This window comes from Ptychodera flava, chromosome 10, assembly GCF_041260155.1.
Source record: "Ptychodera flava strain L36383 chromosome 10, AS_Pfla_20210202, whole genome shotgun sequence".
NCBI lineage: Eukaryota > Metazoa > Hemichordata > Enteropneusta > Ptychoderidae > Ptychodera > Ptychodera flava.
In genome coordinates, this window is record NC_091937.1 from 25,461,719 (window position 1) to 25,487,664 (window position 25,946).

The 25,946-nt window shown below is 37.8% G+C and overlaps 1 protein-coding gene and 1 long non-coding RNA gene across 2 annotated transcripts; one reads left to right on the top strand and one right to left on the bottom strand.

Annotated features, from left to right (window-relative positions):
* Nucleotides 1-1,341: 1,341 nt before the first annotated feature.
* On the bottom strand, nucleotides 1,342-25,025 carry LOC139142339 (adhesion G-protein coupled receptor G2-like). Its single transcript, XM_070712254.1, has 20 exons — nucleotides 24,246-25,025; nucleotides 22,584-23,002; nucleotides 22,240-22,311; nucleotides 21,371-21,534; nucleotides 20,804-21,161; nucleotides 12,417-12,493; nucleotides 11,909-12,020; nucleotides 10,976-11,505; nucleotides 9,109-9,340; nucleotides 8,531-8,681; nucleotides 7,277-7,429; nucleotides 6,974-7,090; nucleotides 6,399-6,447; nucleotides 5,834-5,943; nucleotides 5,177-5,304; nucleotides 4,543-4,814; nucleotides 3,933-4,002; nucleotides 2,506-2,888; nucleotides 2,220-2,300; nucleotides 1,342-1,767 (listed from the first exon to the last, which is right to left on the bottom strand). Exons 2-20 carry the CDS (start codon nucleotides 22,835-22,837, stop codon nucleotides 1,688-1,690), a joined length of 3,393 nt encoding a protein of 1,130 aa, XP_070568355.1. The 5' UTR covers nucleotides 22,838-23,002; nucleotides 24,246-25,025; the 3' UTR covers nucleotides 1,342-1,687.
* LOC139142345 (uncharacterized) lies at nucleotides 3,118-3,496 on the top strand. The gene is made up of 2 exons (XR_011554369.1): nucleotides 3,118-3,148; nucleotides 3,432-3,496. It is a non-coding gene; the product is annotated as an uncharacterized lncRNA (long non-coding RNA).
* Nucleotides 25,026-25,946: the final 921 nt, after the last annotated feature.

The window sequence follows — 25,946 nt, forward strand, 5'->3', positions numbered from 1 at the left end:
ACCGCAATAACCGTGAGTTGAACACATCCACTGTGGGCTCATGGGAAGGTTTGACACTTGACTATTTTCGGTCATGTGATAGCATGAGTAATGACCTCGAGTATACAATGGGAAACACGAACAGAACAAACATTATTATCTTTGTTTAAACATCATGTTTTAATTCTATTATTGACATATGCGTGACTATTGTTTAAACGTTGTTCTGGTCGAGGACGGTATTTTTATTTCGAAAGTGTTGTATTTAATACTTTCAATTGAGTAGTATTTTCTCGAGACTAGTGTTATTGAGAGTTAAAGGAGAGTGAGTCGTGACGTTGATGAATATGTACCCGTTGAGAAAATGAATGACGTCTTGTTTTTGAGTCGCGTTGTTTCGCTTGCTTTGATTCCCTTTGCTTCATGAACAGAGAACATTAATTGGTTTCTTTGTGATTGCCCGACAGCACAGCACTTCTTTCAATGGTCAAACAACGAACAATCAAATACTTAAGTCGACGTTCGGATGCTGCATGATTAAACCCCTCTGAGTTTCGCTTGGACCGATGTAATTATATTAATTATATTGTTAAATGAGAAATAGCTCAGACACTTGCTGTCTATGGGATGCTGAAACCAAGCCTCTTGTGGTGTTCTGACGATGAATCTATCGGATGCGTCGAGCTACATGTGGATCGAACGTAGTCATGTTCAAAGCTCGTCGAACGACCATAATGCAAAGGGCATAAGTGGCGTGCATGAGTGTTCGGTGAGTTCCTGGCAGCGACGATATTAACACCAAATTGTACATTGCAAACGATAACTGAGCAAAAACTGGTGACAGAATAAAATAGATGATTTTGCGGTACAATGGATGGGTGATTTTTATAAATATATTGACGCCACATTTCAGGCAAAGTAAGCCAATATTGCCGCTCTGGTGAGGATTTTAAATGCAAAGTCAGTCCATCTTAAACAATGTGACCCATGAAATTCGGTGGATCTTCAAGAGTACACATCACTTTCTGCATGAAATACGTCTGCTTGAAGTCTATTTCATGATCATCATCAACACCATCAGTCTGCCTCAGCTTTCCAAATTGTCTGTACAATTCTCAGAATACGTCATAATAAGATTCGTAGGATCAATGGCATTGTTTTCAGTAGTTCTAACACAAATCAATTTTAATTTACTTAACTGAGAACGAGATACACAGACACATACAAATATAGATAATGAGGAAGAGAGAGATAATAAATAGTAAATGACAGGGAAAGATCAGAGAGACAGACAGTGGGGAAACTTTGAAACTGGAACGGTTAGTTCACAGTCTTCAATGAACACTAGGCATTTCAATATCATTTCAGATGAAGAAAGTGAAATTTTATTTTACAGAGCGAACAAAAATGATAGAAAATACAAAAAAGTTATAACCTGTGAAACTTAGATTGAGGTACATCATTCTCATATCATTCATGACGTTATAGTAAGTCTGATTATGAAATGTATTGAAATGTACTAAGACCCCTGGCAGTATTTTTAAAAAAGCCCAGATTCGCCTCACATCTAAACAATCTGGAGAACGAAACTACTGAAAAAAAGCAAATTAGGATAAGTATAATTATTAATTAAAAATGATTGTGTTGTTTAAGGATGGTCAAAAACGCTTCACTAAGTGAAAAAAGGAAGTCATCATCATTTATCATGCTACGGCGTGAGTCCTTTGAAGGTTGACATCGTTTGTTCGTTGTCACGGTCCATTTGCTCTACCGATGCAGTCGATGAATCTGGAAACGAGAAGTATCATTCGTTATATACTGGAAACAGAAACAGTAACATCAACATCAGCAGTAACTTAATCGATATTAGAAGAAAGAGTGGTAGTGGCAGCAGTAGTGTATAATGACAAATGCTTCTGATAGTAAGCTAGTATACACACTTCCACTGATATTGCAAAAGTTTTCCATGTCCTGATCGCTCTTGTAAATCTCAAGTTGATATCAAACATATACACATGATAGGATTAATACGTAAACTTGTTTGAAGCTGAGATTAAAACAATATTCCCTTTAATGCCTATTTTATGTATTAAAATTTTACAAAAAGATTTATTGAAAGATTGCAATATGTCCTATAATTAAGTACTTAGGTAAAGCTTGTTGTCCAAAAAACATGTATGCCTTCATTTGTTACGTAATTTATATTCCCCATACATTTTATCGCACCGTTGAACACTCACCAAGTTTAATCTCGATGTCCTCTGTATTACTTATTTGGTATTTCAAGCCGTTTGAAGAACTAGTCCAGGCATCGGTGTCACCTGCAAAATATCATGTTTGAATGAAATACTGTTCCATTTAACCCCCCGCCCACCCGCGGAGCACGGGTTTTAGTCCAGGAAATATTTTGATCGTTTTTGTCCATAGTTTTAACAAAAATATTAGGTATCTGTTTCATTCTAAGGAGTTCTTTTTTCAATTCAAGACAAACATATGGAGAGTGTTATGCTTAAACGGAGTACTAACCTGCTGCTCGGTGTCTGGCCACCATACATTGGCAGAACGTCTTTTTCCAGCCCGCCTTGACTTCCGTCTTCATCGCACAGTGGAAGACAAATATGAACAGCCCCTGCAGACTGTTGAATATGGCGAACAGGTAGTTGAACAAAAGACTTGCTTGACCAACGGCGAAAAATGCAAACACCCACGTAAGCCCGAGCAGTACCATCAACCCAATTGCTGCCCTCAACTGTGCCAGATAACTGTACCTTTCGTTTGCAGTCATCGCTTTGGAGTTGAGTCCACATATTTGGTAAATGACGAGACAGTAGATGACTGTGTTGAAGATGAGGACCAAGGACAGTGGAGCCAGAAATGCACCGTAGAACGGGTACCTTGATAACCAACATCTATAATGGAAAATTCATTCATTCATTCATTCATTCATTCATTCATTCATTCATTCATTCATTCATTCATTCATTCATTCATTCATTCATTCATTCATTCATTCATTCATTCATATATTTATTCGTCCGTTCGTTTATTCGTTTGTCTATTGATTGATTCAATCATTTATCACAGTGAGTTAGTGAATGAATGAATGGATAGATAGTGGATTGAATGTGAGTGAGTTAGCTCAAACCGAACAGACGTGTTCCACAAACTTGTAAGTTCATTTCTGGTTCCTTATAGGAATTTACAGTATCCACCTTTCAATACATTGCTTTGTTCAATTTCCCTACCCAACTTCATTGCCGTTTTCAGCTATTTCATTTTTTGTTTGTTCCTTTTTTACAGTAGTCACATTTCTACCATAGACTTTACATGCTACCGAAACATTTCTACAGTGCGTAATATACGCTAAATATCTGCGTATTTGTTATCATATTCATTGACCGAGTAGAACAAAATGTAATTTTCGTTCCCTTTTTTCCATTGTGTCTGTATAGCCTCTGATGAAGGTCGTCCGTGTACGTCCGAAACGTTAGGAAGAATAAACATCTATTGTATAGTAGCAGATGGGTCTTGTCAACTATTTTTCACACCTCATGTATCCATTATCTACAAGTACCCGCTGCAAACTTCACATATGGACTGTGGTTGGACTGACCCACTTGATATTCACCACTATAATTAGCAAGTTAGCTCGCCAGTCAGTCAGTTAGTTCATTAGTTCGTTCGTTCGTTCATTATTTACTTAGTTATTTAGTTAGTTAGTTAGTTAGTTCATTCGCGTAGTTTGCCATTATTATTAGAGTTCAGGATTCCGAAATCGTTCCGCAATAAGCTGTTTGCTACCTTCGATACGTCATCTTCTCAAAATTAGTTTCTTTACCGTATTTAAAACAACGTAACACACCAGTGTCACCCAACACAGCTGATTTCAGAGCGTCCAAACGACTGCTTAATACAATGGCGTTACATGCAGATACATTTAAATCTCAACTTACACGGTGTTGTTGTATCCATAGTTGTTTAGGTCGATCGCCAAAGTAATGGTGACAACAATTAACGGTACACCTAGAAAAATACAAATAACTACGAATAAGAAATTGACTGCCTTACTGCATAAGATTTAGGAGCGACTAATGTCTTTTAATACTAAAAATACTAACGTTTAAGAAATACTTGGGGGAATCTTTGATATTGAGAATAGATTCGAATCAATATGAAGTTTATACTCTAAGACGTACTCAATTTGTTTGCGAGTGACAACATAAGGTGAACGACCTACTTAAATGTTATAACTAGACATTGGCAGTTAGAGAAATAAACTCGTTACATTTGGCATGTAGATTGCAAAAATTAAGGAGTGTTTTTTTGTTAGTTTGTAAAAAAACTTTAGAAGACATCATTTTTATCTCGGGTCCCACTTTACACGAATCTGAAACTGTGTATGGCCGTGAATAGCACAAGCTGACGACTCATTTGTAGTAATGTAATGCTTTATATCACATCGGCTTCGTATCAAGATTGTGGTTACGCAAAACATGGAATAGCGATGTCTTTGTTGATTCCATACGGCCATGGTGATAAGAACGTCGTGGTACTTATACATACCCCAACCGACCAGACAGAACTTCAACATGAAACTTTTGATATACGTTTTAAAGACTTTGACGAGCAGTAGGTACAGCAGAGCCGCTTCTAACGCCATCCACGCCATGACAGACAGTAGGAAGTAGTGTAATAAAACAGCTACAGTGGTACAAAGCTCCGGTATGATCGGTGCAAAATCAGTGGCAAATGAACCAATCAGGAACATGGTCATGGCCATGAAGAGTGCAAAGCATAAATTCAGTAAAATCTTCGTAGCTTTGTCTTTGGTTTTTCTGTAAAAAAATGAAGAAGACATACTTTGACATACATTGCTAATTATAAAAATTGAACAAGGAATTCAGCTTTAGACTGTTTCAAAGTGACGTGGCAACTCATGATTCAAAGAAGAGAAACATATGTTTTGATGGTATCATACAGTTATATAATATATGATGAGATTTCATAAACTCAATGCCTTTTGTGTTTTTTGTTCTACTGGATAGCGACAACTTTGAATTCACATTTGGTAATAAAAGGTCAGAACTTTAACAGGTGTGTCGTTCGTCTGATGTATAATGGTATATCGCTTTGGTGGTTTATGGGAGAAATGTAAAGGAACAATATGATTGCGTTATGCTATGTTACTTATTCTTACTTGTATGCAATCAGGGTAACGAGTGTCACAGCCAATGCTAATAAAGATACTATACAGCCAATGTATGAAATTATGGATAACGCCTTCTCATTGGACGAGTCGATGTTCATACCTTCATTATATATGTCCTGGCATGAATATAAATAAATTTCAAGTTAAGTTAAGAGCTGTGTCATGTTTGGTATCACTAAAATATGGGGAATACGATTGCCATTCATTGAACTCGAAATGGCGGGCTTCTACGAATGGCAACAAATCTTGTCATTATTGTTGTTACATAATAGCAGTTAGAAAAACAAGAAATATAATGAAAACGAGTAGCGTTGTTCTTTAGCTTTTTAGATAACTACTAAACAAATATTGCACATCTTAAATAAATAAAAATACAAAAGATCAATAATTTGCAAGCGGCAAATTCAAATTCAATAAACAGTTGACATTCAAAGTGCATACATACGTTCTATTGCTCACGAGAGTAATAATTGTATGCGTATAACGAGATTTTCTTTTTCATGACAAAGGTAACTTTGATTCAATTCGATAAAATCGAGATTAATTGAGAGGAATCAACAAACTGCTAGAGAGACATAAAAAAGGTCTACAAATATTTTGTTGCCGAAAATTCAAACTAACATATATCATTTCTGCTTAACTTACAACAAGGAGTGCAAAGTTAGTAAGGTGATCGCATAGACACAGGGCATTGGTATTGTCATCGTTCTGTGAGGAAAGGACACAGCCTTTACCGGACCAGGCACCGCTCCCACCTAGAGGCAATTCAAACGTTACTGTCTGTAAAATCAGCATACTAAGTGAAATACTCGATCTGTCCAATTGTTGAATGATCCAAATAGTTCTGATCGGCAACATTTTAATTGAAAATTGTGCATTCTTACAATATGACCTTGTCTCAGAAATATGATGTCCGTAGAGGGTAATGGCACAATGTCCTTGCATTCTAAATCTATATAATTCTCTGTCGTAATGAATGAATGAATGAATGAATAGATAAGTGAATAAATAAATATAAAAAACTAAAGTTTATGCTAAAATATAATAATATAGTAAAGATTTACCCTTGTATTAACTTACGCAAAGTTTTAATAATTTGATTGAATTGTATACTGTGTCATAATCATAATTGAAGTCTTGAAGTTCATAAAAGGACGCTTACTAGTTTGTTTGTTTGATGAACTCGTATTGCGTAAAAAAGCAAGCTTACCGTTTAAATTATAATCCCAGAACACGCAACTCTCATGTGCCTTACTATACTGCAAGTGAAATCAGAAAATAATTGGATACCATTATAAGCGAATGCAGAGTCAACATTTTAACATGAAAAATTCTCAAAATAAATAACATTTTAAATACATACATAAAATGCCTTTATATCAATTCACCTGAGAAAAAACCGTATTAATCTAAATAATAACGACAAATAAACATATAAAAAGCAATCTTAACGGCGTGTTACTGGAGATTAACAAATGAGAAAAATCAGACTGCTACATCTAATCGTCTCTACACTGCAATTAATACCGAACCATTAACGGTTGGAAGATCATCACTGGGTATGAATTCGGCGAACATGGGTCAAAGAGCCTCAAAATATTGCAGTTGTAGTTGTGTGATTTTCATATATTTTATTTCATCATGATAACCATTATCATCGACGAAGCAAGTCTCAGGTCATTTTTGCAATAAATTTGTTTCTTGACTTAAACCGATTCATTAGCACAGTTGGCGGGAATGTGTAAGAAACAGACCTGTCTTTTTGTATAAATTCGTATGTCTTACCGATGCATTCTTTGCTAATCTGATCTTCACTGGTTCCCGTAAGTTAATGATTGTTAAATCTCCAATACTTGCAGCGATGACTGGACTGAAGCCAGGTAATGTCCTATTGTCGACCGCCTGGTTAAAAAAAACAAGAAGGCTGTCATGAATTTGTCAACCTCTGTACATTTTAGAGGGCGAGAGGGAACCGATACTTCAAATGATTGTTATCCTTTCAACCCAATCTGTCTGTCTTAAGGTCTGACCTATCCGATGAAATGACACGAAACATCAGAAGTAAAATGATAACATGTGTCAACATACCTTGAAAAATGTATTCGACCTGTACGCAAGAAACTGTGCCCTTCCAACCCGAGATTTTTCTGAGTCACTGACGTTTTCAAATAATGATACAGGCAACTCGATCGACGTCTTGGTGTCTTCAGTCGAATCACTGTACCCCTTGAAAGTTTTGCTCTGGATAAATAGATCATTTTACCAGCATTAGATATAAACTTTGCTTAGATTTCATATGGCAATAAGCAAAACAATCAAACACAATGTAGTAGTTCTTTGAGACAGAAGAAAGACAAATAGAGTTCAACGCTTGTCTTCTAATCTGCCTTTAGAAATAAGGGAGATAAGGGCAGATCATCTTTAGGAGTAAGCTTAATATACAAACAAACATTTATTTTACCTGTCTATAGAGATAATAATCTAAATAAATGTTGATTTTTCGTCCATAGGAGGCTATGTTTAATTTTAATTATTTGAATATTTATCAGATGTTGTATAATTGCTATAAGAATGTGATAATGTAGTCTAAATGAATACTTCAAACCGCTAATGGGATTCTAGTCTAAAAAACTACTTTTTGTTTTTACACGTTTCGGCAATTAGCCGCTACATCTCCTATTGAAAAGTTTCCATGGGAGAATACTGGTCCCCAGCGATTGCCATAACATTCATCATCGACAACTTTCTATGTGTTTCCAATAGAATTTTGCTTCGTTTGCTTCGTTCATTTTTGTTAAACTTCCACGGTCATGTACGGTAGTGTCCAACTTGTCACCACAGATTGCAATAATTACCGGAGATTCAGTGCTGCTGTTGACAACCCACTTTTTCATCTAGACTGGACTTTGTTTTACGACATATATAAAAATAGGATTTACTGTTTGGCAAGACTTAATGTGTTCTACCACCCTGGTTATACTTCAAAATTCTTTAGGGGGGAATCTGTGTTTGTTCTCCACAATAACTAGTATTAATTATAAACTGTGACAACCATTGTATATTGATCAAAAGTCTGCATAACGACTTATAATTTTTGAACCACTATAAACAATCTCTCGACTTAAGAGACAAGTTTTAAATGAAGCCTGGGTTATAAAAATCAAAAGCACACGGTGTAAATGAAACAATGAGGAATGTGCACGGTTCAAAATACTTCATAATTCCATATTGATTATTAACTAGTGTGATGTTACCACCAGAGTTAGGACAATGGCCTAGCTTTGTGTATTCACTGTGTAATGTACGTTAGTTGTTTTGGTATTTGCTGTACTTGTGACATACCTGGCTTAAAGTGGATACACCGAAGGAGAGACCTTGGAACTCAGTGACATTGACCTCCGCCACAGTCAGCAATATGTTTGGTGTCTCTATGGTAACACGAGCACCATTAAAATCGATGAGCTGCGAAAGTCGTTCTACTGACTGAAGAAGCCTGCAAGGAATGGTCAACATATATTCTCCCTGTTGGTTATTGAGAAACTGTGATAAACGAGCAGAGAAGAATAAACTAGAATTATACAGGCTTAACAGTACGTAGGCATTTTAGTCAGATAGGCGACTGGAATGAAGTCATTCTCTACTTCCTAATTTGATTAATTCGTTATAGTTTGACCATTGGCATGTACATGGATATGGGCACATACTGTCAATCATACAGTAACTTTCAAGTCTTGAGGTCTACATTTCAAACCTGTTGGATTCGTTTTTGCTGGCGATCTTGTCAGCAACGTTTCAGCCGACAATTCTACCAGATCACTTTTCTGTACAACCCCATGAGAAAGGACCATCAAACGTAAAAATTATTCTCAAAAGAAAACGTTGAAGCTGCTAATGGGATTGAGAAAGGTTTAACAATTCACCTGGTGGCAGAATTATGACTTCCCTGGCTGGCAAGCAATACGTCATTATCTACGCTTAACAAGTTGTCCACGGTTTGAAGAACTCCATGAGCCACAGCAACCTCTGTACCATTTTCTTGACTTTGTAAAATGTTGCCGACAATGTCGACGGAGAGATTAACATCACTTTCTTCAAAAGTGTCTGCTTTCGATGTAATATTGCTCACCATTTCTGTCACTTGCAATGCTTGCCCTTTAAAAAAAACAAACAACAACCAAATAAATATCAGATATATAAAATATTCGGAGTTTTCACTTAAAGAAGATCAGCATTGAAGTGAAATGTCTCAACTTTGGTGTTCTTGTCTTCGTTCAACTCCAGACCTACTCTCTTCTGTATCACCCCAACATGTAATAATTAACCGATATGTAATACTAACCAAGTATGGAATAACACTTAAATACGGATAGTTTTCAATCGGATTCGAACCCACAACATACGGCATCAGTCGCCTAGCTGAGAGGCCACAGACAGAACCACTCGGCTAAATCTCCACTCCCAAAAAAGAGTGGTTCAATAGCCGGCTAAGTTGTTACATTTTTCTGACTGAGACCGCTCAACACGTTGTAGAGTTCGTGAAGTACTCACGCACGCATGCTCACTATTATACATCGCACATACACACTTTATCGAAAATATTGGGCCACATTGGGTTAGTATTACATGTTGTATTAATTAATACATATTGGAGTATTGGGCAATATTGGGTTAGTATTACATATTGGGTTAATTAATATATGTTGGGGTGATACATCCCCTAGACTTGGCTTGACATATACCATGGTAGCGCAATAATTCACATCATTTCGAAGAAAGAATGAAATGTTTTCCCTGGTTGCAAAGTCACTTAAGATTTAGAGTTGACCAGTTCAGTCTTTGTAGTTGAAGTTGAGGTTGACTTGATCTTACGCCAATATCCGTTTACGAAACTTTGGTGATCAATTTCACCCCAAGAACTTGACATGGTATGGATTCAAGGATTTGTAAAATTTTCAATAATGTATAGCAAATTAGTACATGGGAAGCATGAAGATATAAACTGAGTTATACTTGCAACTGTCGAGGCATAGTTTTATCTATCCATTGACTGGATAGCAACAAAACCTTTGAGACATAGTTGATCGGATACGCTTTACGTATACAGCTAAATAACATTTAATGTTGTGTCGTGCATTAATTAAAAATAGTTAAGCACTCTCTTTTCCCTTGATTGATGATTTCAGAAAATCACATAAGTATCCAATCGGGCTTTCATGATGAAAACGTTGCGAGCTGTCTCATACGGATTCTAGATTAAATATATGGAGGTACTTTTTTACTCTTAACACTTTTCTCCTGAGTGTTAGTTTGAACATTCAAATTCAAATTGGTAATTTAAATGTCTGATACAGCTTTTAACTAAGCTTACAGATCGACTCTTCTTTTACGATTGATTCGAGTTTTCGAGGTTTGTTTTCTTAACCATACACATTTGACGTGATCTATGATAGGGTATTTCCAAACCAAGATCAAGGCTGATGGTCTGATGGCGGCAAGAGTAATCTAGAAATGGAATTCATTCTTATTTTACAAGATGATAAGAACAGTTTTTTAAATCACTGCAGAATTTAACGTCTGGCCGACAACGTTGTTAGTCGGTGCACCTTGTATAAATCTTCTAATTCATTTTGTTGCAGTGTATTTTGCAACTTGCTGAACTACCTGCAAGGTAAATAATAAGGATTCAATGACCAGCATTTATTGATGTCTCTCAATTTTAGTTACAAAGTCAGGGGGTGTTTATTTTACGGTTTTCCTCTTCTCTGTTTGCACACACTTTTTGCTTACCTGGCGGAATTGTTGAATTGGCCAAATTCTCCAGCTGACCCCGTCTGACATCATTTTCTTTTGGTGGAGAGGGGCTGTGATTTCTTTCTGTCACAATCGTTTTCATAGCTGTCTCGGGACTGGTGGCGTTCTCGATTGTCGTTTTCGATGGCGCTGTAGTTATTTTGATGCTTGTATGTTCCATAGCTGTCGTGGGGTTGGTTCTGTTGCCTACTGTCGCTTTCGATAACGTAGAAGTCATTGCAATGCTCCTTTGTTCTGTACCTGTCTTGGGATTGGTACCCTCCCCAACTGTCGTTTTCGGTGAGGGAGAAGTAATTTCGATACTAGTATGTTCCTTAGCATTTGTGGGAGTGGTGCTTTCCCCGACAGTCGTTTCCAGCGAAGGGGAAGTTATCGCAATGGTCCTTTGTTCTGTGTATGTCGTGGCATTGGTACTTTCTGTCTCTTTCGATGACGGAGAAGTTATTTCGATGCTTTTGTCTTTTGTCGCCAGTGTCTCACTTTTGTAATCTATACTTGTGTCGACCCTTGTGATACGGGATGTGAAAAATGTTTATAAAATAATCATATTTGCCATTCGCTTATTAAAATGACTTTCCGATATCTGTCTCAGAGTCTGTTTTGTTTTTTTATGCTAGTCCTCTCTCTCTCTCTCTCTCTCTCCTCTCTCTCTCTCTCTCTCTCTCTCTCTCTCTCTCTCTCTCTCTCTCTCTCTCTCTCTCTTATATGTCAATGGTTTGTCGATTTCTATTATAGAATCGCGCTGAACGAGCGTCATTAAATACTGCAGTATGTTATACTTTGGTTTCAATTTCATGACATACTAGAATTTGTATCTTACTCTTTAAGTCAACAGACGTGTAGACAGCGCTGGCTTGAGAATATACGAACACGATAAATGGTCAATGAATTCGCATAACGTCCACTTACTCTGTAATAGACTCCGGAGTTTGTATCTTTGTAACTGTAGACATGGACGCAGTTGTTATGTTGCATAAGCCTGGATTATCAGTTTGGTTTACACGTGAGATATTGGTATTTTCTGAAAGTTAATGTTAAGCAAAGTTACATCTAAAAACCCCAGAGTCTTGATAAACAATAAAAGGCAGAAATTGGTGCTAGAATTATGAGATCCTCTGTATCTCACTTAATTGAAGTTTTTGAAACGGTATCACTTCAATTTAAATTTTTTCATGGGGAAAATATTTCCGTTAACATGCCCTCGGGAAATATGTAGGTTGGTAGCGAACCTTTTTTATATATTATTTTTATTTTTGTGAGACCAAAACAAAATTAACATCTATCAAAATAATTCGTGGTTTTTAAAATGGCGGTTGGTAAAAGTTATGGGTCGGAGAATTTCAAAGAGGGTATAGGTAGGGTTACCGGAAACACCGTCACACTTATTCACGTGTTACCTGTAAAAGCAGCAACTTACCAACTTGACAAACGGCCAATTTCTTTTCATCACTGTGACAGCAAACGTCGTCTAACACGAATGTGTCCCACTTACGCCTGATGAATGCAAAGAGAGATGGATAAACTAGCGAATATCATATGATCCCGGGTTTGAGATAAACTTTACAAATTAGGTCGAATTTTGGGTCAATTATATGTGAAATTGAGGGTGTTATAAAAGACGCCGCCTTTATTAAGAGTATGCCAGCTTCGAAATCTGAGCTTAAAGCAGACAACTATTTCAGGATTCCACGCTGGATTGAAGAGCTCGTTTTTAAGTAACGATCAGAATTATTTTTGGAATGCCTTCTTCTGCAGACAACATTATTCAATATTGGAACGGCCTGTAGCAATCGTCGAGTTGTCGAAAACAGACAGTGAAGTCATGTACTTCCGTACAATGACGCATTGATCTACGATATGACAACAAGCCTATACGAAAAGATGATTGTCACCTGACAGATGCATTTACTAGGGTCGTTCTGGTCGTAGCATTCAATGGAAACTGTGCTCACCATCTCGTTTCAATGCTGTTTCAACGATCTGTACCTTCGACTTCTGGATACATTACCATACACAGACCTATTTACACGAAACCGACAAACTAAAGTTGCAGTGGTTTCCCAACGTCTAAAACAACCTACTGTGCGGCCAACACACGACGCAAATATGCCCTCGGAAATGAGATTCCTTAAAAGAGGAAGCTACCGAAATCAAGTCTACCACTGGCAAAAGGCCGCATTTGAGAAATGTTAGCATTGATTTTTAGATATAAATATACTTATAAGAGGTCTTTGAACGCCAGTTACAAAGCTAATTATTTTGGGGACTGAACAACAGTCCTTTCGCTTCAAATTCAAACATTTCCGCTTTCCAGTAAACCATTTAGTTCCCCACTAGCCCTTTCGGAAACGCAAACTTTGAAGCCCTCCCCGACCAATAATACGTTTCCTCCCTACAAACCCCCGAAGATTAGTAAATCCTGCTGTGGGCGTTCCCAATTGGCTAATTCCAAGTTACCCATCCTCAAAAATTGTTGAAGATAAAAAGCACCCCTCCATTATCCCTCCCATCGATAAGAGCGAAATGCTTTCTTGACGGCCAATAGACTACTCGACCTGGGACCATCTTTTATCACGAATAGCTTTATTCACAACTCCTAATTAAAAGGCGAACATATCAGAAACCAGATTTTTGACATTCACTTTTACTTGTTCCGATCTTGACTCTGATGTTGCCAACACAGGAACGAAAAATTTTGGCAAGCAGTAGCTCACGTTCTCTAGGCCTACTATTGCTAACCTATCACTTTCTGATATAGAATTACAGCAAAAATTGGCCCGCGGGCTCTATTACGCTCGTTCGACCACTACATATATGTATGACCAATGTGTGTTGAATGATGAAATACTGAGTTCCTTGATGTCAAAATGTAGTCACTCGAACGACGAAATGCAGACATTAACAGTTACTAAGCTTCATAAGTATTAAAATTTTGCATTGCGCTTTCATTTATCGACCATTAAGCTTTGTCTGATACCACTGCATATTGTTAAGTACATAAACGAATCAATCCATGAGATGTCCATCTTACAATGCTGATCAGGTGACAGTGTCATAATAACATGATGAATGTCAAGTAATTTGATATTTGACAACGAACTTTAACATATTTATATTACGTCATATTATAATATTCAATTATATATATATATATATATATATATATATATATATATATATATATATATATATATATATATATATATATATAAATATATATGCGCGCGCGCGCGCGTGTGTGTGTGTGTAGTAGTAGTAGTAGTAGTAGTAGTAGTAGTAGTAGTAGTAGTAGTAGTAGTAGTAGTAGTAGTAGTAGTAGTTTTTCAAATATCTTTATTTCACATAGGTCCCTACATACTAAAACTGTAAAAAGAAATTTTACATTTCACGGAACCAAAAGAAATATAAGATACAAATAAAATAAAATCACTATAAAGTGATGGTCGGCATTGAACAGAAAACGTCATGAATGACAACAGTAAATGTCAGCAAGAAAGACATATCTTAAATCTATCACATAATATTTCAAAGATGACACAACCTGGCGATGCACAAAAGCAGGGAAGTATCTTAAATGTGAAAATTGAGTTGACCATCATGAGTGTCACAAAGAATATCATCAAAAGCCCAAGTAATATTAAAAGAATGTAAATTTTCATTTAGACGATGATATTCAAATTCAAGTCTCAATCTGGTGAAAATCTTGCTTTTAAATATGTCCAAAGGATCAACAGGACCCTGGTTTCTAAACACATTTCTTCTTGCTAAATGTATACACAACTTAGCCATTGTAGAAAGGTAAATAAAAAGAGACATTGCACGTCTATGAATAAATACAGAGTTTTTACCGGGGGGATTAATGAAAAACCATGCAATGTTTACAGCTTGCCCAGGTAAAACTAAACGAGATGTTATAGTGGAAATAACACCTAGAAGCGGTTGAATGTTTGGACACTCAAGGAAAGTATGTAAAAGTGAATCAACGTCATTACAGAGAGAACAGTTTGCATCTGAACGAAAACCAGCACGGAACAAAAAAGAACTAGTTTGATAGGCTCCGTGCATAATGCGCCATTGTAAATCCCCTTCTTTCTTTATGATGGATCACAATAACATGAAGCAAAGTTTGGTTTGATGGAATGTGGAATACTCAAAATGTCCCTCCAGATGGTGTCTAATCTGTCTGGTAAACATGCATAATGATGAACCATTATCAAGTACTTGTAAATTGCACCCTTCTCTATTTTACACAGAAAATAATTGTGCTCTGTAGAATGTTGTAGCTGAAAAGAATCACAGTATCTGGCGCATTGTTTGGATTGTTGTTACAAAATGATTTTCAATGACGGATTTCAAACGAATAGGAATAGCCTTGTAAACACATTGTAAAACATAGAAATAATACGCTGTGAATGAATCGCAACTCTATCACACAATCTGAAGAAGTTAACCAACGATTTTCCACAGTATTGAAAAGATCACCTATAGTTGTAACTTGAGCGTTGACAAAGGCTGGTACAGTAAAAGGAGACTTATGAACGGGATGCATAATGAGTGGGTTTTGAAAAAGAGGCTCTTTAAGAATGTCAGGAACACTCAGTGGGATTCCTTTACGAATTTTGTCAACAGAATTCCAACAATTTAACAAATCACGATGAAAAGCAGGAATAGCAGTATTACAAATATCAATGTCAGTCGTGAGAAGTAACTGTTTGTCATAATTGAGACCACCAACTCTTCTAAAATAAAATCTGTGAAATAATACGACGGATGATGAACATCCTGATACAAATACTTTTGAATGTAACTGAGACGTAAAGAAATACAACGAGTTTTAAGATGAATAAGGCCTTGGCCACCTTGAATGAGAGGTAAATACAGTGTTTCTGAAGGAATCCAATGACGTCCTTGCCAGAAAAATCTCAGAAAAAGGGTTTGAAGATAAGAAAATGTTTGAACATCGGGAGTTGTACAAGTCAATCTGTGAAGTAATTTTGATGCAATGAGCTGATTAATGACTAAAACACGACCTCTGTATGACATGCCAGGTGCAAAAGACGACCAAAATTTCACCTTGTTTTCAGTGATGTTCACTAATTCTGACCAATTTTTCTGACAATAATTATTTGAGTTACCAACATACACACCGAGCAGTTTTAACCCTGTTGAGTTCCATTTGATATTTAATGGCGTGTCAGTACGATTTCGCCAACTACCAGCCCAGAGACCTTCAGATTTCTTGAGGTTAACTTTTGCATTAGATGCATTTTCATATAACTTAAGAGTGGACTTTAAGTTACTAAAATCTTCATCTCGAGTAATAAAAGCTTCAACATCGTCGGCATACGCAGAAAGGCAAGTAGGACTAGGAGCTTCTGGTATTATCAATCCCCTTATGTTACTGCTATTCCTAATTTTATCTAAAAATGGTTCTAAGGCAATCACATAAAGTTGACCAGAAAGTGAGCAACCTTGACGAATCCCACGGTTAATTGAAATTGGAGCGGTAATTGAACTATTTATCTTCAGCACTGACTGAATATCTGTATAGAGTGTTTTAATGTAATTAATAAAGCGGGGGCCAAAACCAAAAGAGCTCAGAGTTTTAAAAAGGTAATCATGGCTGACACGGTCAAAAGCCTTTTCCTGGTCTAGAGCAACAATACCCAGAGGTGAGTTTGTGTCGTTGGCATAGAAAATACTATCTTGTAATAAATTCACATTATCAAATATGTGACGATTTGGAATAGCGCATGACTGATCAACATGGATTATTTTGGAAAGGACATTACGTAAACGAATTGAAAGAGCTTTCGTGACAATTTTATAGTCGCTACATACAAGCTAATGGGTCTCCAGTTCTTGACTAAAGTGTTGTCTCCAGCTTTCGGGTGAAGACTTAGCACTGCTCTCCGACAAGAAATAGGAAGCAGATCATTACGAAAACACTCAATGAATACTTTATGAAGGTCTTGACCAATAACAGACCAGAATGTTTTGTAAAATTCATTAGGCAAACCATCCATACCTGGAGAACGGTCAGTTGAAAGTTGCTTAACAGCAAATGTAAGTTCATCAAGAGTAATTTCACCATCAAGGTAATCACGGTCCTCCTCATTCAATTGTACCAAATTGTCGAGAATTGCAGATTGGGCATCACAGTCAACATTTTCAGCAGAATAAAGCTCCTTGTAGAAATTGTAAAAATGTCACGAATTTCATCGGGATTTTCCGTTATTGAGCCGTCATCACGTTTCATGTGGATAATGGGCTTTGACCTTCCCCGCTCTTCGTTCAAGAGAAAGAAGAAACTGTTCGAAACATCACTGTGAGTAAGTAATTGGTGACGAGATCGTACAGCTGCACCTCTGCTCTCCACATCCACTAACTGAGCCAGAGAACTTTTCTTTTGTTGATATTCATCAAAGAGACTTTTGTCTTCATGTAACTTTTTCTCAAGTTCTCGAATTTCCCTTTCTAGGCGTAATTTATCCCCTTTCAGGTTGTACTGGTTCGAAGCACAATACTGCTGAGTTAAAAGTTTAATTTTCCATTTTCCTATCTCCCACCATGTCAACAAATCACAATAGTCATTCTGTCGCTGTCTCCAGTTCAACCAAAAATGCGAAATGATATCTTTATAGTGTTCATGCTTTAAGATACTTGTATTGAGACACCATATCGGTTGCGATGTTTGACGTCTTTCTGTGTAACTCTTAACTTTACCAATGAATGATCCGAAAAGGTGAGCGAAGAATGATGAATTGAAGCCACCGTGATGCGAGATCTCATCCACTTGTTGATGTAAATCCTGTCAAGACGAGCCTTTTTGTCATTTCTGTGCCAGGTGTAATTACGGCTGTCCCCGTGATAGTGACGCCAACTGTCAACAAGCCTGTACTTGTGAATTAAATTGTTAAAATAACGAACTGCACACATGTCAGACTCCTTACAATTGATTCTGTCCAATTCTTCATTCAGAGTACAATTAAAGTCTCCACCAAGAATAACTACACTGTCAACATCTAACTTGATAGTAGATCATTCAGCTTGGTAAAACACCACAACCGTTCATTGGAGGTAGTATGTCCATACACATTAATAATATTGACTAGGCTGCCATCAACATTTGCTTGCACGTGAAGTAAATGTCCAGGAATTGGTTCTGATGTACGAATGATATCAATTGTAGAGGAGGGTGAAAACAATATAGCGACGCCTGCACTGTTTGTTGAACCATGCGACAAAATACAACGTCCTCTCCAAATCAAAGGCCATACTTTTTCATCACTGGGTATGCTGTGAGTTTCTTGTAAAAGGTAACAAGAATCCGGATTGGTATGCTTGAGAAAATCAAAACTTGAAAGCGTTTCATCGAGTCTCGACACCACGAACATTCAGCGTTACACAGGACAGAGCCATGTATATAAACAGAAATGTGAGATGCTTCCACATAACGAATATGAATTAAAGTGAAGACTCAATCGCAGTTGACCTACCAGTAGTTCTGATATAGTCCTTGATTTTACGTACCAGTTTGTAGATGCGAGCTCTCGTTGCGCTGTTCACAGGCTGTGAAGAGCGATATCCCAGCAACATTTTCGCAAGCTCTTTCAAATTTGGATGAAAGTCAAAACAATCCTGAATAAACTTCTTTGAGTGCTTTGTATTTTCCAAGAAATCTGCAATCGATTGAGTCGATAGATCATGGAAAAACGAAGAATCTGAAATGTCCGACAGCACAGATTCATTGTCATCAGTCTCTCTTTGCGATGAATCTTTCAAACTGTCTTCTGTTGACTGGCTTGCAATGCGTTGAGAAGAAAGCGGTGAGAATGAGATGCTCTGAGAAACATCTGCAGACATATCCATATCCATCGATGCATTGGTCTTGTCTGCAATGTCTTGAGAATCCGGAACGAAATCAGAAAGTCCGGAGAGAACAAGCGACGGAGTGCAAGCCGGAGAAGACACCGAAGATTCCGAAGCTTGCGTAAAACAAAGGTCCGGAGAAGGGGGGAAAGGCGATGGAGGGGTTCGTACCCTCTCATCATCAGTAACATCGTCTACCTTTGAAATTCCGTTGTCATTCGTTTTGTCAGTGTTCAAAACAGTTTCTGTATCAATTTCTGAAGCCGGTTCACTTTGAACTTTGTCATTTTCGTTATTACAAACCATACTGTCTTGTTCCTCTTTACCATGGCCATCACTGTTCTGTTGTGAGCTACTGTGAGTATCAATAACGTTTTCATCAGAAAAGTCCGTGACGTTATGACCATCAACATTATCAACCATTGTTGTGTCTTCATTTCCACGTTGACGTACAACTGTGTCGTGATTGAAAACAGTCGACGAATCACCACTGATTGGTTCCATCGGACGTTGAACAGATTCATCGTTGTTGACAGATTCATCTTGTTGTCGGAATTTTGTCACCTCTTTCAAACTGACTGTCGTTAATTACGGTGGCATTGTCTTTTCCTTGCAATGTAGCAGTTGATTCGGTTTGGAGTGATTGTTGACAATCACGCTGAACATGTCCCTTTTGACCACACTTGAAACATTTCATTTCTTCAGTTGAAAGATAAATTCTGTATCTTTTACCTTCGTGTTCGACCGTTAAAGGTCCTTCCCATGTACCGTGGAAGTCGGCATCGATCAGCACTAAAGCTTGTCTTCGAAAGGATCGTACATGTCTCAATTGTTCACTTTTGCATCCGAGAGGAATCGTTTTGATTTTACTCACCAGTTTACCAAAAGTAAGGAGTTCACTTTCAATCACATGATTGGGAATAAACGGTGGAACCCCTGATACGATGACTTTTGTCGCTGGTTTCACAACAGGCTCAACTTGAATCGTGTAGCCGTTCAGTTCAAAACCATTCACACACACGTTTTCCACCCAGGTAACTGAGTTGAAATAAACGATAACTGAACCGTAAACTCTTGAAGCAGCAATAATATTCTGTGGACCAGTAATCGATGAAATGGCCTGTAAATACTTTTCAACGGAGACTCCTTCCATGGATTCACACTTGACACCATGTTTCCTCGTGAGGCCGGCAAACGTAGCTAAGCGTCCATTGTCAATGAATGGCGCGGCCATCTTGGCCTAGGAAACAGCACACGGAAACCACTGAGGGAATCCGCAAAAATCTCTTCAATCGAAAGTTGAAACACACAAAAACTTGACAGCAGCAGTCCACAACCGGAGCAAAATCAGATGAAACACCGATGTAAGTCCGGAAAACACTGAAGGACTCAAAAACTGTAGCAAAACTCAGAGCACACTACCACGACGTCTACACATGCGTAGTAGTAGTAGTAGTAGTAGTAGTAGTAGTAGTAGTAGTAGTAGTAGTAGTAGTAGTAGTAGTAGATTAAGAATATGGTTTTAATTTTTACTAAATCTTAAATGTAGATGGGCAATTATCCACCGATATCGGAGTTCTGTCAGTATGTACATTAAGGCTAATGCCCTTAATACAACCAAGACTATCTTCTCTGAATACATCCCATGTCTGAAATTCACTTAACTCTGATAAACAGACATACAGACAGTCAGACAAACAGAGAGACAAGTAGATGGCGGTACCTGATCGGATCTCGTAAGTAAACAAATATCTGCAAATATATTTTAATGGGTTCATACTTTGTTAACAGCGCTTAAGTGGTACAGGAAAAGTTCTTCGGTTTTAAAAAGCTTCACATGTAATACACATGTTCAATGGACAACTTCTGAAGGACTGCAGTCGGAATTGTTCTCCCAGACTGGTAATTATGGTGAATTTATATCAGGCTTACCATAATTGACAGCAATTTTGACTCATACCGTTCCCACAATTGTAACGATTGTTCGGTGGCTTGCGTTCGTCCCACAGAGAACAGTGTACATCAGAGTTATCGATCCATCGAAATGTGCCTTCTTCGTCCAGATCATTGCAGCCAATCCAATAGTTTAATTTATTCTGTCGTTCTGTATACAACTGAATGTGGTCTCTTATGCTTTCAAGTGCTTCCATGTCCTGTATTATCGCTAGGTGTCCTGTCAGTCCAAGTTGTTTCGCTTCGCTGTTACATTTCCTGTTGGCACCTTCCCAGTCTGCTTGACTGTCACCATCAGTGAAGAAGTACAGATCGTCGTCACCATACCATAGAAATTCTACACACAAAGTGAATGACAAACTAGACATGAATCCCATTCATGTAGCAGATGAAACCATGCGAAACAGAGTTGTTAAAATTTTCTATACAAAGACCATTGGATTACATTCATGAAACATAAAATAATTACAGATGTTTGAAAAAACGAATTACGAACCAAAAAATTTAACATAAACAAGCAAATTTAACAGTCATTGATGTCAGTACCTGGACAATCTAGCTCGTTCCTTACTTCTTCTAATGACATGTGTTTTACATTCTCAGGTGACGCACACACAGCATCGACAACTGTAAGGTTGTCCCGTTTCCTTATTAGTATGTTTAACCACATGAGGTCACACGTACAGTCCAATGGATTGCCTGTCAATATTCTGCAAGATACCAATGCATGTAACAAGTTTACTACACAAAAGTCAAGACGGTATTTAGATACCCAGTATTCGATTTTTTTTAAAACTTCGAACGAGAAACTGGTAACTGGATATCAGGATAGATATACCCTTGACGGGAAATCTACAGTCGGGATATTTACTGCCCACTTGTCAATGCTAGGGATAGGGACAGTTTTAGAAGAAGTTCCCGATACGTTGATATCGAAGGCTGACAGGCTGCCGTATTTTTTCGCGTCGACGAGTGATGATATGTAAGGAAAGGTCCAAGCGAAATTCCATTCATGATACTAAAGACATGTGTAATTGTAGTTAACCGTAGACCCTAATAAGAGGGTCAATGAATTAATTATATTGAAATGACAGCACAAAGTAATGCGGCAACCAGTACCAAGTAATGTGACAACTACCGCAAATCAATGTAGCAATCATCGAGTAATATGTGGCAATTATTACTAAGTAATGTGCCAACCAGCACCACGCAATGTGGAAACCTGAGCTAAGCACTGCCAGCGTCTTGTAATGTGGCAACAGACACCAAGTAATGAAGCAATCGGTCACAGTGCCAAGTAGTAACGAAACCAACACCAAATAATGTGGTGATCACCAACAAATGATGTGGCAAACAAGCATACCTATCTTACTCACAAATGTCTAAAAAGCTTGAAATGCTAATAGAATACTCACAATTTTTCAAGCATAGGAAGCTGAAGTACTTCTTCATCTGAAATACTCTTGATGTCGTTATCTGCTAAATTTCTGTCAAAGCGAAAAATTGGTGAAAATCACTGTTCTGGACTGGTATTTTTAGAAACACCAAATCAGTGATACATAAGCACTACTCAACTGTGTATACTTTAAAGAGGTGAATCTTCTATTCTAGGAATTGTAGAGTTTATTTTTTTACTTTGAACTAGGCATGCAGATCAGGCTTCTGTATTTAATATTTTCGTTTATCTATTTACTGGTAACAACTGTTTTGCCTTTACCAGTGAATAATTATAATGATAAAAGAGCAAATGTACACTCACAAATAAAACGTGCAGTTCGGCAAATCTTGCGGGAACTTGGCAAGGTTCGCGTTTTGGCAGTTGATGCGACACCCCTTCATCTCTTCCCTTGATGTCCCTGTCGCCAACGGAATCTCTGTACATCCTTGATTTTGATCAGTATAACCGCCGTCTGCGACTGTACCAGACAGAGAGGTCGCCATCACGGTTACAATGGCCAAATGGAGTGATATTTGCCACAAGAAAACACATCGATCACCGCCGCTGATAATCATCTCAGTTACAATATTGCCTGACACTTCTGCTAAATAGATGTTTGTCTATTCTCTAGTGTCAGATAAGCTTTCAGTCACTCAACGGTTTCGGAGAACTTGGTGCGTCAGGCCATACAGTGTGATGTAACTAAAGTTCCCTATCAGGGAATGATACCGTAATGTCACCTGTAGATGGATTAAAAATGCCGTTTTAAGGATAAGCATACCAACACACTTTCCTTTACTTTGAAAATTCCAAGATCAAGTCAGAAAAGAAAACATAAATGCATTGTTTAAAGTTTTTTCGTCCACCACCTTATAACGAAAACTATCATGGCAATTTTAGAGTGGCGGTTGGTTTGTCCAAATAGTCCATATATAAGGAGATATTTAGCTTCGACTTCCCTTCTCGACGTCCTGACAGAAATGTCGACATAACAAAGACATGTTATTTTGAACTGTCACTGATCAAGTTTCGTATACCAAAGGTAACAGTTCCGAACGTAAAATGTCAGGCAAATGTACCGGCCCCGGTTTATAGCAACCGGCAACTACCATGCATTTCATTGTCGGTCATTGTTTTGTTCAATAGGGTTAGGCGCCTTTATTGATTGTTGTTTGCCGCGTGGTTGGTTTTCGCGCAAGGTGATAAAAACCAAACAGTGTTTAAGGTAAAAATAGCTATTTTCTTCGCCCCACTCAAGAAATACATAGGAAAATTAGTGTATTGACATTGTGTTTCATTTGTATTTGAACGGTAGCTCTAAAGAAAATTCAACGGCAAACAACTAAGAATTAGCATGCACCTCGGGGACAAATATTCAAACTCTCAAACTCCTTTATATTATTTTCCTATCTACCACTTGTGGGGGCTCATTTTAAAGCTCTCTGTGCAAGAAATCTTTTCATCGTCCTAGTTTTCTCGAAAATCGAAAATTTTATTTTTCTCCATAGAGTTAATACGGGGTGATTACCATTTTAAATTTCAGATATCGGTAGATCTTGGGTACTTTGTTTCTCTAGTACCAAAATTTACACGGTGACCCCTTATTTTTGTTCTTGATTTTGAAAGAGGATAGTTGAAAGATTCCTTGAGGGAAGATTTAGCAAACGTTTTAAGTCTTTAATTTTCGGGGGCGTATGCTACCTCAAAGGCGCCTCAGAGAAAACAAAGCCAGCACAGTGCACAGTGGTGTCTATACTTCCTTGTTCCATATTGGAAAGTTTAGGCCCAAAATCATACCTCCTACCACAGAAATACATGCTTTTTGATGCCACATTTCAAAGATTTTGTCTACGCCAAACGTATCAAACTTAAATTTTGGTTATTGAACTTCCGCATTATCGACACTCAGCAATGAATTCCGGCGCAATCGGCAACCATGCTGGTGAAAATACAATGTCCTCAATACAGTGATTGTCAACTTACCTCTTTGAAGTGTCTCTTTCGACAAATGCAGTATGTCATGTAGGAGATATGGTGCCACCTATTCCATCGCCTTTGTCAGATGAAGTATATTACTGAACAGGAACTTCATCAAAATACAGGAAACTTGTCTGGCAACGCCGCCTTGTATTGACGTGATTTCGAACCACAGTAGCCGAGAGAAGAACACATTCACTGTTGGCTCATAGGTGGGAAGGATACAGTGTACTTCGGTCACGTGATATCATCAGTTATGACCTCAGACATGCAACAGTTTCGACACACAGACACGATACAAAACAAAAATCCTATTTGTTTCTAGATCTAAGGTTGCGGTACATGTGTTGCCAAAATTTCAATTTTGTTCGGGTCGACAAGAATACGTTTATAATTTTGAAAGTGCAGGTGGAAATTTCTCTTTGATAATACAGATGGAAAAGAGTTTGTGCACGACTTATGTTGTTCACAGCTTGCCGTGCGGTAAAAATCTCGATGAAACAAAGACACGGTGAAGATTGAAAACTGGATGTGTTTTTATCTGTCATAAACAGTCCTCGTTGCAGTTGTACCGGATTTAGAGCAACCGAATGGTGCATAGCCGATTAAGGAAAGTACATCAAAACCCGCGCTCTCGTCGACTTCCCTCTTTTTTGGAATTTGTCAGAGGGAAAATTGAACGGCGACAAGGTACGTCAGGTTGTCGAGCATGTGAATAGTATCAAAACGTGCGAGTGAGATAATAAGTGACGCTCTGATTTTTTCGAGTCGGACTGTTCCTCTTGTTGTGGCATTTAATGTGTTTTCCTTTCACGAGTACATGTCGTCATATCAAGTGCCCAACGACATAACGACTTCTGTCGGCATTTGAACAAAGTGATCATCAGACCCTAAAGTCTATATTTAGAATGTGACCTAATTTCACTTTCTAAAGCTTTACCACCAACGCCCAACCTTGTTGTTAAACAAACACGGAAGTTGACACTCGCTCTCTATCGGATCGTGTAACTCTCCGTCTATCAGGTAAGGGCTGACTACAGAACGTTCATCGGGTAAAAAGCGCTTCGACTGACAGTTGCATATTGCTTTCAGTGTCACGAGTTCTGGTACATAATCAACCTAGCGTGCATTTTAAATGATGGTTATAATAACACCGATGACAAAGGAAGCAGATGTTTAGATAACCCATAAAGCGATTGAAGCTGTTTTCCTCTTGACAAAATCTCTACATCGAGAATTTTGGTAAATATAATGAGTAAATTTCATCGCAAAGCTGAGACATAATTAGCCAATTTAGCACCTCGAGTGAAAATTGAACTTTATTTACCAACTTACGCTATCAACACAAAGGCTGAAGCCCACTGAAGTATCGTATCAAATACCTCGATCAAAGGAACAACACTGTGAGTCGTGAGCAGGTCTCACCATCCAGCGATCGTGAGTCCTCGATCCTGAACATATCTGGGTCTCAAACTTTCTAAGATAATTAGTATATTGTAACTTGACTTGGTTTCTCTCACGTAGGCAAGATGGTCCCCTACTTTCATAAACAGGTCAAAACGTTACGCAAAACAGAAGTTGTACAAGAAAAATACAGACATTTTTTTTTTACGTTTTGACATAAATGACTCCACCTATTTGTAAAACCAGCGGCCCATGAATTTTTGTCAAATATCAGTTCCTGCATGAGCTAATTTACCTGAAGGT

Bases quoted from the DNA above. Each gene is read 5' to 3' on its own strand.
- LOC139142339 (XM_070712254.1), bottom strand. From the start codon at position 22,837: ATGATTATCAGCGGCGGTGATCGATGTGTTTTCTTGTGGCAAATATCA. The intron at 9,341-10,975 runs GTAAGCAAAAAG...TTTTTTTTAAAG, and splicing joins CAATTCAACAATTCCGCCAG to GGCAAGCATTGCAAGTGACA. The intron at 1,768-2,219 runs GTGAGTGTTCAA...TCTCGTTTCCAG, and splicing joins GGACATCGAGATTAAACTTG to ATTCATCGACTGCATCGGTA.